The 12,704-nt window shown below is 38.5% G+C and overlaps 1 protein-coding gene across 1 annotated transcript in view; it reads left to right on the top strand.

Moving 5' to 3' along the window:
* LOC140616558 (B-cell lymphoma 3 protein homolog) overlaps positions 1 to 12,446 on the top strand; it is a 28,483-nt gene extending 16,037 nt beyond the window's left edge. The window contains exons 4-6 of the mRNA XM_072797180.1: positions 4,941 to 5,055; positions 5,213 to 5,386; positions 12,336 to 12,446. Of these exons, the coding sequence (XP_072653281.1) occupies positions 4,941 to 5,055; positions 5,213 to 5,386; positions 12,336 to 12,446 (400 nt within the window). The remainder of the gene's footprint in view (positions 1 to 4,940; positions 5,056 to 5,212; positions 5,387 to 12,335) is intronic.
* Positions 12,447 to 12,704: the final 258 nt, after the last annotated feature.

Here is a 12,704-nt window from a genome sequence, read left to right as displayed (position 1 = left end):
AGTAGTTTGTTTTTAATGGACATCCTATACCAATGTTATTAAAGAGTGCATGCTGAGAGAAGTAATTCCCAGAATTACTTTGGATACAGGGCAGTATCTGACTTCTATCTGTGTACAGTTTGTACCTATATTATTTACTGAGGGACCTTGGAAGGAGATTTGGAATTGGGAAGATGGTTCTGACTGTGAATAGGAAGTCTCATTTTTCTGAAAATGTGTACTCTTCCCGTGTTTATCAGTATTCCATGATGCAATAGAAACGTTATGGTTTTAGAAATTCTGAGCTTATTATACGTGCGGTCTCTGTTCTTTTCATTGTGATAAAATTAAGAAAAATTTTGCAATCACTCACTATATTGTACACCTGAACTTTTTTTTTTGTAAGATTTTATTTATTTATTCATAGAGACAGAGAGAGAGAGAGAGGCAGAGACACAGGCAGAGGGAGAGGGAGAAGCAGGCATCATACAGAGAGCCTGACATGGGACTGGATCCAGGGTCTCCAGGATCACGCCCCGGGCTGCAGGCGGCGCTAAACCGCTGCACCACTGGGGCTGCCCTGTACACCTGAACTTAATACAACGGTGTATGTTAACAAACTGGAACTAAAATGAAAACTTGAAAAAAAAATTTTATAGAATACCTTCCAGTTATTAAAATGTACCTTAAATTTCTTCAAATTTTTCGTTGACTAACAGCTGAAAAGACGGATAAATGAATGGAACAGATAAGAAAATGCCAAACACCTAAGTATATGTTAAGACTTTGTAACTTGATGCTGGTGACATTTCATATTAGTAGGAAAAGGTGAATCATTCATAATGTTGATGACATATCTGCTATTTGGAGAAAACTAGCTAGAATTTTATCTCATAAAAATAAGTTCCAGATGGAATACAGATTAAAAATGTTAAATATGCAAAATACAGTACAAGAGAAGAAAACATGAACGCTTCTATGCCCATTTTTTATGTTGACCAAGACCATTCTTAAGAATGACTTTAAAAGCAAGAGTTCGGGCAGCCCAGGTGGCTCAGCGGTATAGCGCTGCCTTCAGCCCAGGGCCTGATTCTGGAGACCTAGGATCGAGTCCCACGTCGGGCTCCCTACATGGAACCTGCTTCTCCCTCTGCCTGTGCTCTGCCTCCCTCTCTCCCCCTGTGTCTCTCACAAATAAAGAAAATCTTAAAAAATAATAATAAAATAAAGGCAAGAGTTCTGGAGGTTGATTCAGCCACATAAAAAATTAAAACTCTCTGTATATCAGAAAATAATATTAATAAAATAAAAGAGAATGTCCTTGCAAAATATTTACAACATATGTGTATCAGATAAAAAAGAATATGTTTTACAGGGAAGGTATTAAAGGAATGAAATAGGGGGTCTCTGGGTGGCCCAGTCAGTTGGCTGCTTCTGACTTCCTCTCAGGGTCATGATCTCTGGGTCCTGGGATTCAGCCCCTGGTGAGGCTCCCTGCTCAGTGGGGAATCTGCTTCTCCTTCAGCCCCTCCCCTCTGCTGGTGCTCTCTCTGTGTCAAAAAAAAAAATCTAAAATAAAAAAGGAGTAAAATCCCATTTTCCATCTGCAGGCTTTGTGAAGATAAGGAATGATGGTACTCATACTCCTGGTTAAAGTTGTTTTTGACTTTTCAGATAGTTCGGTGGTTAAGTCCCAATTGAAAAATATGTATTCCTTTTACCCATGAATTTTATTAATTTAAAATATCTTTAATAAATAATTAAAGATAAACAATATACTATATGCTTTTCTCAGCACTATTTACAATAGCGGTATATTAAGAACTCATTTAATGGCCTTTATAAATAAGTGGCAGTGTATCCATAGGCTGGACTACTATGTGACCACTGAATGTGGCAAAGATAATTGATACACATTAACATGCAAAGCTGTACTTTAGTGGATCATTAAATGAGGGGAAAAATGGTTTGATGATACAAACACATAAGCAGACAATGGTTTTGTGTTGGCCAAAAAGATGTGAAAAATATAAAATTAGTTATCTTGAAACATTTGGATTGTAAGTGAATTTTTCTTGTTTCTTAAAAAAAAAGTCTGATTTCTACAGGAAAAGGTATATAAAAATTCCAACAAAGGTTTATTATCAATGAAGTAATCCAGGAGAACAGCAAGAATATGAATCTTGTGTAGGCAAAAAGAATTTCTATTTATTTACTTTTAAGAGGTTTCATTGATTCATTTGAGAGGGAGAAATCAGGCACATGAGCAGCAGGGAGGGGCAGGGGGACAAGCAGAAACCCCGTGGAGCAGGGAGCCTGATGATGTAGGACTCGATCCCAGGAGCCCAAGGTTCATGACTTGAGCCAAAGGCAGATGCCTAACTGACTGAGTTACCCAGGTGCCCCTCTTTCTATTAAAAAAAAAATTGATGGGCGAGGATTGGTATTTTCTGACAACCTTTAGCCTCTTCAGAACTCAGGGGAATATTTTTATCTGTATTGTAGATTTTATTATGCATACGTTAAATATATACATATGATTTTGTTATGTGCAGCTTTATAACAAGCAATAAGTAAATAACAATAAAATTTTATTTTAGTTAAATCCTCATGAAAATAAAAAATACAAATGATACCGTGATAGCTTATAGAACTTTTGTTGTTTCCCTCTTCTGAAAAAAAGTAGCAAATATAAATTTTTATTGCTATTTCAAAAGTATTAGTTTACTTTACAAAACTTTTCTTTAAAAATATTGAACTTCCCTGGTGCCTTGGTGGCTGTTTGTTGAGCATCAGACTCTTGATATTGGCTCTGGTAATGCTCTTAGGATTGTGGGGTTGAGCTCCACGTCGGGCTCAATGTTCAATGGGGAGGCTGCTTGAGATTGTCTCCCTCTCCCTCTGCCCTTCACCACACTCATGTATTCTCTCTTTCTCAAAGAAATAGATAAATCTTTAAAAACTATTGAACTCTCTAAATGTATTTATTCTTCAGTCCATTTATTTCTCAAACAGAACCTGAACACGGGTTACGTAGCAGACATAGTCTACTCAGGATCTTTTCAATCTTAAAAAGACTTCATGTTGCCCAGTATGAACAAGATGAGAAATTTTATGTATTTAGGTTTCAAAGCTTTCTTTTCTTTTTAGTTATTTATTTATTTATGATAGTCACAGAGAGAGAGAGAGGCAGAGACACAGGCAGAGGGAGAAGCAGGCTCCATGCACCGGGAGCCCGATGTGGGACTCGATCCCGGGTCTCCGGGATCGCGCCCTGGGCCAGAGGCAGGCGCCCAACCGCTGTGCCACCCAGGGATCCCGGTTTTAAAGCTTTCATTGTTAAGTGTAATCTCTCCACCCAACGTGGGGCTTGACGTTTTAGGACACATGCTCTACTGACTGAGCCAGCCAGGCACTCCTAAGATGAGAGATTTTATTTTATTTTGTAAAAGTTAAAAGACGTATTTATTTTAAAGGGAGAGAGAGGGTCATGGGAAAGGGGAGGGACAGGGGGAGAGAGAGGAACCCAAGCAAACTCCACCCTGAGCATGGAGCCTAATGTGGGGCTCCGTCTTACGACCTTGAGATCATCCTGAGCCAAAACCAAAAGTTGGACACTCAATCAATTGAGCCACCCGGGTGCCCCTAAGGTGAGAAATTTTAAATGGAAGTATTAGGACTTAATCTCACCTGAAGCTTTTCCTTGGAACTTCCTGTCAAAGGAAAACATTTCTGAAGATCAGAAATTGTAAAAGATTACCTTTACCTGCCCTTTTGACATTGCAATAATACTAAATACTAATACTGGTACTTGGAAATACTTGATTTCTATGATTCTAAACATTTTTCTATTAATTGAAATGCTTAATAAAATGAGCTTCCCCACATACCCCCCTCCAAAAAAGATAAAATGAGCTGTGCCCGTTTCTTTGAAATCCGAGTTTCCTTTGGCTCAAACTTCCTTGAAAAGCAAACTAAGAATTACTTAAAAATATTCTTTTGCTATTGTGGTCTCTTTTACCCGTCATGTGCTTTCACCTACTGAAAATTATTTTAGTTCTTGAACAATGTAATTCCAAGCATAGGACTAGAAGTGCAACAGACCTGTTGTATATGTCATTATTTCACTTAAGGCACACTGTAGATTGTATGATGCCACACTATTTATGTACCAAGAAGAAATTTTTAGAAATCATGCCAGTTATAGTTTTAAGACATTTTGAATTAGAAATTGGATTCCGATGTCAGAGATATTAAAAGGTGACAAAATGAGCATCTTGGAATCATTGAAATAGAGTATTCTTGCTCATCCTTAAACGTAGCTGCAAAGTAGGCATAATTGGATCATTTTACCTAATTGTAGTGAGTCTTTGTAAGTTGTAGTAATAGCTTTAATAATATTTGTGGTAGGAACTAGTATCTAAACACTTTGCATGGATCCTCATTTAAGGATCACGACAAGAGGTCCTGTGAGATAAGTACCTTTTTTTTTTTTTAGATAAGTACCTTTTATTTTATTTATTATTACTATGTTTTGTGACCTCTATAACCAACAGGGGTCTCGAACCCCTGGCTCCCGAGATCGAGTGACATGCTCTTCAGAGTGAGCCAGACAGGTGACCTGAGATAACTATTTTTATGCCCATTTTATGCCCATTTTGTGGATAAGGAAATTGCGATAAGGCTAAGTGGTCACTGTGAAGCGACAGAGTTAAAGTGGGAATCAAACCCAGGTTGAGCTGCCTCTTGAGGTCATGCTCTTCCTAATCAGATAGGCTGCTCTTTTAATAGAGCGGTGAAAAATCACTAAAAAATATTGTACTTTCTTCTAAAGTAAACTAATTCTTTGTTTTGGAGTCATGAGAATAATGTAGTATTTAACATTTACAATTCTATGAATTGATTTGCAATTTTTGAAAAGGTACACTGTAATTTCTTGACAAGTCCTTTCACACTCACAGAACTGCTCTCCACTTGGCCTGTGCCATTGGCCGTGAAGATATGGTGAAGCTCCTGTTAGATCGGCACTGCCAGCTTAACCTCCGTGATGGCGAAGACAGGACAGCTCTCGTGAAGGTGGGTGGTCACAGCTATGTCTGCCTGAGGTGGATTGGATTGAAGTCCTTGGAATGAACATTTGTTGCATTTAAACATAACTCCTTGGTGAAACTTGTGGCATGTTTCCTTTCAATTCCCAGAATTTACATTCTGTTTCTTGTTGTAATGCTCACAGGCTATACAATGCCAAGAAGAGGCATGTGTAACTCTTCTCCTGGAACACGGTGCTGATCCTAAAGTGAAAGACAACAAGGGCAACACAGCTCTCCATTATGCAGCCCATGAAGGGATTGTCTCAATAGCAGAGAAGCTGCTTTTACAAAACGCAAATATAGAGGCCAAAAACATGGTACAAATCAACTTTTTTTTTTACAACGTACTTGACATTATATATATATATATATATTTATTTATTTATTTATAGCTGCAAAAGGTTTATATATATATGTACATATATATGTACATAGGTACATATATATATGAAGACATCGACACTGAATTTTATACAGTAGGTCCTGTCATCATGGAAACAACTCCAAAACCAAAGCAGAGTGAGTGAAAAAGAAAAGTAATACATATAGAAAGACAACATTCTGTCTGCTAGCCACCCTTCCACCCCAGAAAGAAAATCTTCCCCTTTGTGCCTGGGCGTAGATGGTGCCCTCAGAGCCCACAAAGGATTGAAGGCCTAGAGGGGAGTGTGGTGTTGATGGAGGCCGAAAGCTGTGCAGGGGCTTAGGAAATGGATGCTTCTGGGGATGAGTAGGAGACCGTGACCCAGAGGAGTAGCTTGGGTGAATGTAAATGGGAGGAGAAAGCAGCAGGTTGTAATAGGCCTTGGGCACTCTAGGCCCTAAGGTTCAGAAGATGAGAGCAGGGGGATCAGGTCATGACATCCTACAGGTGGTATCTGCTTGTGCTGGTAGCCACTCTGCCAGCCATGTACCACGGTGAGGCCTCCCATTCCGGAGAGTAGCTCCTGCTCAGCCTATGTAGTTCCTCAGTGGGGTGGTAGGTGTGCATGGGGAGCTGGTGATGACCACACTTGCCAGTCTCCCTGTGTTTTCTTTGACATGCATTACCTTCAGTCGCTGCCCTTGCAGAAACACTGTTGTGTGCCATAGATAAGGTCGATTTTTCATATTTGGAAGCTCAAGCATTTCCTGGATGAAAATATTTTGAAATAACTGTCTAAGCTTTTGCTTTAAATAACAACACTTTTTATTTTTGAAGATTGTATTTATATGAGAGAGAGCAAACAAGAGTAGGGAGGAAAGGCAGAGGTAGGGAAAGAAAAGGCCTTCCCACTGAGCCAGGTAGCCTGATGCACGGGGCTTGATGTCAGGAGTGGGATCGTGACCATAACCAGAGAGAGATGCTTGACCCACCGAGCCCCCCAGGCTTACCATAATACTTCTTCCTTCCTGCCTTCCTTTTTTAAATTAAGCTTTTTTATTTATTTATTTTTTCACCTCACACTCTGGGGTTTATGTACTTATTTTATCTTTTAGTTTTTTCTTTTTCAAAATTTTTTTAGTTGGAGTTCAGTTTGCCAACAAAGAGCACAGCACCCAGTGCTCATCCCGTCAAGTGCCCCCCCCTTGGTGCCCGTCACCCAGTCACCCCAACCCCCCACCCACCTCCCTTTCCACCATCCCTTGTTTGGTTCCCAGAGTTAGGAGACTCTCATGTTCTGTCCCCCTCACTGATATTTCCCACTCATTTTCTCTGCTTTCCCCTTTATTCCCTTTCACTCTTTTCTATTCCCCATATGAATGAGACCATGTAATGTTTGTCCTTCTCCGATTGCCTTACTTTACTCAGCATAATACCCTCCAGTCGCATCCATGTTGAAGCAGATGGTGGGTATTTATTGTTTCTAATTGTTGAGTAATCTGTGGTATATGTCCGCAATGGAGTATTACTCAGCTGTGAGATTTTATTTATTTTTGAGGAAGTGAGCGAGCATCTACAAGCAGGGGGTGTTGTGGGGGCAGAGGGAAAAGAAAGAGTAAGAATCTGAAGTAGACTTTGTGCTGAGCCTGGCGCAGCGCTGGATCTTATAACTCTGATCATCACCTGAGTTAAGACCAAGAGTCAGATGCTCAATGGACTGAGCCACTCAGTTGCCCCTAAATAATGATACCTCTAAAGAAGCATTAGAGAATGCAGGTTTGTTTTATGTATTTATGGCAAATATTTATGAGAACACAGAATGTGTTCTGAAACTTTATTTTCAAAAATGTTTTCTCACCCAGTTTGTTTTCTTATTTAGTGTCAAACAACAGAGGAAAGCAAAATTTGCCTTGGAAATAGGCTTTGTCTTAAAACACAAAACAAGTGTATTTTACAATATCAAATCTTGCTGCTGTTGAGAAGTTCCTATTTGATCAAAAAGTGATTTATTAACACGGTCAGAGCTTGTCTTTTATCAGCCTTGACTTAAGAGGGACAAAAGAGGGACAAAGGAGAAAGCAGTCAGGAACATGGAGAGCGATTTGGACATTTGGCAAGTGAGGGGAAATATCAAGACAAGGTTTTTGGATTGTGTTTGTTTTTCTTCAGTGTTTATGTTTAGGTAAGGAGTCTTCAATTTTCAGGGATAATAAATCTTACTTACGAACCCGTGAGTGTGTTGTAAATTTATATGGAGATCAATTCTAGGAGGACTCTAAGGACATCAGATTGGCAGTAAACTGGTGGTTGAATGGGCACGAAAAGGGACGCCTGTGTGGCTCAGTGATTGAGCATATGCCTTCGGCTCAGGGCATGATCCCGTGGTCTCCCAAATCGAGTCCCACATGGCACTCCTTGAATGGAGGAGCCTGCTTCTCCCTCTGCCTGTGTCTCTGCCTGTCTCTCTCTCTCTCTCTCTCTCTCTCTCTCTCTCATCTCTCATGAATAAATCAATAGAAATCTTAAAAAAAAACAAAAAGTTGACAAGAAGAGGAAAGAACACAGTATAGTATTTTGCAGCTATAGCCACTTAGATACGAGTCTAAACTCTGCTTGCAAATCTAGAATGTCTTGATGGGAAGGAAGTAAGGAGTGTGTAAATAATGGAATCAAGTTGCATTTTGAGTTTACTAGTCCTTGTTCTACCTCTAGCCATGGAAATTGAATGCAGGTTTGATAAGTGACTCATTTCTGTTTTTGGCTGAATCCTCAAGTGATAGGGAGAATTGGCCACATAGGTGAAAGAGGAGACTGGCATGGTTGTGTACTCTACTAGTTCTCAGCTAGACTTGTGCTGGTGAATCACAGTCAACTAGGGAACTTTAAAAGAATTTACAAGCCAAAACTGTCCCGTGAAGATTTCGACGGAGTGAATCCAATAACGTGTGTACGCAGAAATTTGGAAATAGGGTTTTGAGATTCTGTTACAACTCTTGGCTAAGAACTACTGAATGGGTAGGTATACATATACAAATTTAGAGATGTAAAAATATTAAATCTCTGGAAGAGATTTAACTGAGTTGGATACTGGCTACTTCCTTCCACTCTCTCCAACATTAGCCTTTCATCTGTCTGTATCTCTTTGAGAATTACAGATGAAAATTATTGGTCATCTCTGTTGGCTTGAAAAATAATTACCTTTTCTTCCAACTATCAGTCATTCACCGGCACCCAGATGGGAAGTCTTTATGAGTAGTCTTTTAATAAGTAGAGTCTGACCCTTTAAAGATTTTACGTGTTTTGCTACCATTCTCATTATTACAGGCAGGGTTTTCCCAATTGCAGCAGTAGAAATCCGTGAACCTTCTTTTTTAGTTGAAGCTGTACGATAGACTATCTTAGGATGTCTTTCAAATTCATAGGGCCCTGGCATAGTGCATAATCACTACTGTGTTAAACATTCAGCATGTAGTTAGTGACAATACAGATGGTAATTTTTTTAATAACTTTGCTTCAGCATTCCTCTGAACTCCTGTCTGTATGGTTAGCAATGTGAGGGAAGTAAATACAAATAGATTGTAGTTGAAACAAGCATTGGAAAATTCTGACAGTAGGTGTTAATGAGTCTTCACAGCAATTTTCCTTAGAAGGTGGGGCCTAATTTGTTGGTAAAACATGATACTGATGCTTTAGGAAAGGTTTGATGTCCAAGTATTTGTTTTACGCACGGCCATTGGAAACAGTCACAGCAAATAGAAAAACACAAGTAGGCTATAGACTAAATGTGGCCCCCGGATGTATTTAGTTTCCACTGTCAGTTGAGGTAACATTTAAAATTATGGCACGCATGTAGAACTCTGGATTTTGAGCTTTTCTTACAGATCACTTCTGGTACCTTGAGCCCATGCTGCTGTTTGGTATGCTGTGCAGAGGCTGTCCCTTTATAGGAGGCGTGTGTCTCCAGTTTGCTCGTGTCCCCGCCTAGGTTCTTCACTGACTCGTGTCACCTGCTTTGCCTCCATAAGCACTGAGTTTACAATTACTGTTTTATGGTATATGTTGACAAAGATTTCAAGATTTTCAAGACACTCCATATTAATTTGTAATATATATTTTGTATTTTATGTTAATTTCTTAGGATTGGGATTGAATTTTCTGTTTCTTTGTCTCCTTATTTTTTTCATTACTTTATTCAGTAATTGATGAGAGACACACAGGGAGAGGCAGAGAGCTAGGCACAGGGGGAAGCAGGCTCTCTATGGGGACCCTGATGTGGGCTCGATCCCAGGATCCCGGGTCACCATGCTAAACCACTGAGTCATCTGGTACCTCAGGATGAATTTTCCAAGTTAAAATTTAAAAGTTGTTTTTTTTGAAAACCATTTTTTCTTTAAATGTACTGTATTCGTGTTCCTTTTGGAATATCTGCAGTCCTATGAGGTTAATCCATTTTATTTGGATATATTATGCATATTGCAGAGAATATTAAATTATTTAGTATTATTGATTGTGCTAAAAATAATCTATGTAAGCCAGTATTAGAATTTTTTTATTAAGATTTTTCATTTAAATTCATTTTACCAATCTATAAAAACACAGTGCTCCTCCAGTATTCCTATTTTTATTGATAAGCTGTTATATTTTTATTTCTGATTTACACTTTGCCTAAAATACAAAATAATTATAAATAGTAATCACAGTAGAAACTGGAATACTAAGAGGATTTTTAGAAGTGGATATGCCTTACGGGTCCCAGAATTAATATAATTGAGACCAAATCTCATACTTATTTCACGTAGCATAATACCCTAAGTCAGTCAGAGGAAGACAGTTATCATATGGTCACATTCATTATGTAGATGTTAGAAACAAAACAGAGTATCAGAGGGGAAGAGAAGAAAAAGTAAAACAAGACAGAGTGAGGGAGACACACCATAAGAGACTCTTAATCATAAGAACCAACGTGAGTGTCCCTGGAGTGGTTGGTATGGGTGTTTGGGGTAACTGGGTGATGGACATTACAGAGGGCACATGATGGAATGAGCACTGGGTGTTACATAAGACTGCTGAATCACAACCTTTTACCTCTGAAACTAATAATACACTATATGTTATTTAATTGAATTTAATCAAAAAGGTAAAAATGAGAAAAATCTCATACTGAGCTTTCTAACAGTTAAGATAAAGCTTTATCATTGTATAATAGGAGTAAGTCTAAGGACTTTATTTATTTATTTATTTATTTATTTATTTATTTATAATTTTATTTTAATTCAGTTTGCCACAATAAAGTATAACACCCAGCGCTCATCTCATCATTTGTGCCCTCCTTGACCAAGGACTATTTATTCTTTTAAAAAATATTTTATTGATTTATTCATGAAAGACACTGAGAGAGAGGCAGAGAGACAGGCAGAGAGAGAAGCAAGCTCCATGCAGGGAGCCAGATGTGGGACTTGAACCTGGGACTCCAGAAACACACCCTGGGCTGAGGGCAGGAGCTCAACCTCTAAGCCACTCAGGTTTCCCAACCGGGAACTACTTAGTATTAAGTATTCAATATTCAGTTGAAGCTTATTTCTTTTATTTATTTATTTATTTATTTATTTATTTATTTATTTATTTATTTATTCTTTTTCTATTTTTGATTTCTACTAAGCTTTATTTACATATTTTAGAGAGACAGCTTGTAATGCACAGGCTTGGGGGTTTGGGTGAGGGGAAGAGGGAGAGAGTATCTTAAACAGACTTGGTGCTGAGTGCCAGGGGAGCCCAGAATCCAAGGTGGGGCTGGATCCCACCACCCTGAGACAAAACCAAGGGTCACTCAACTGGCTACGCAATCCTGCTACCCTGAAACCTAGCTCTTTTCATTCAGAGTCCATCTCCTTAGTGACTCCTTAGTGACTCAGTGTTTTGTGTTGACATCTGGGATCCCATACCATTGATAGAAGAGAATCAAGCAAGTTTGTACAACCTGGAGAAAACCCTTGCCTTTATTGGAAAGTTCTTAAAGCTATATCCCTGAGAACTCTTATTTCTCAAGTACTAATGTTTGCTACAAAAAAAAAAAAATTGTCAAATGGGGATAAGCAAATGTAAATGGAGTTCATTTGTGCTACATGTATAGTGCAGTTTTGAGTATTTCACAAACATAGATGATCATTGAATCTTTCTTTTGGGGCACAGTGTCTTCCTTCTCGCAAATTATGTATTCTTTGGAATATAATTGAAAAAACACTATTCCAGAGATATCCATTAAAATCAATAACAATATTTTAAATATTCACTACTATGTTTTAGAGAGTGGAGATACAGAGATTAAAAAAATCACCCCTGCCTTCGAGAAGCTCTTGGTTTAGATGGTGTGGAATAGAGTGTACCATGGTATATTATGTGAGAGAAGCAAAGATTCTTGGAGCCAGGCAATGTTTGAAGCGAGTTTGTAGAATGACTTCAGGTAATCTATGAAGAGGTAGTGGAGGTCTATTTTTTTTAATTTTACTTTTTAAAAGGATTTTATGTTTTTGAGAGAGACAGAGAGCAAGCAAGCAGGAGAGAGAGCACGAGTGGAGGGGAGGGGCAGAGGGAGAGGGAGAAGCTGACTCCTTGCTGCAGAGGGAGCCCAAGGTAGGGCTCCATCCTGAGACCCTGGGATCATGACCTGAGCTGATGAGCTGAAGGCAGATGCTTGACCAACTGAGCCACCCAGGCTCCCTGAGAAAGCAGTCTTTTAAAAAGAAGGAGCAGGTGGTGAAAACAGAGGGGTGAGAAGGAAGGGGCTAATTTTATTTACTTTCTACAGTATATGTTTTAAGTTTAGCAGAATGTATAGAAATTTTAAAATTTAGCATGCAAATATGTAATTTTATAAATTATAAGTTGTTTTTTTACTTTTACAGGATGGCCTCACACCAGTTTTAGTTGCTCTAAATGAAAACAAAGAGCAAATGGTGAAATTTTTAGTAGGAAAAGGAGCACGTCTAATTTCAGGGGATACGGTTAAAAGGTAGAGTATTTTTTTGTTTTGTTTTTTAAACCTTACTATTTTGTCTTGAGTGGTAACAATTTCTCATGTCATAAATTTTACCTTAATAAGATGATTAAGTTATAGTCATATAGTGAAAAATGTCAGGATGTCATCTCTTAGGTAGAAAGCAATTATTCTGACAGGCCAACATGAACAGTGTATAGCAGAATTCATATTCCTTTGTAATATTGATTGATGTCATTTGCAATAGTTTTTTTGCCATAGGATTTTATATTAAAAG

The sequence above is a fragment of the Canis lupus genome, chromosome 24 (genome assembly GCF_048164855.1).
Source record: "Canis lupus baileyi chromosome 24, mCanLup2.hap1, whole genome shotgun sequence".
Lineage (NCBI taxonomy): Eukaryota > Metazoa > Chordata > Mammalia > Carnivora > Canidae > Canis > Canis lupus.
This window is presented reverse-complemented; position numbering and strand designations above follow the sequence as displayed.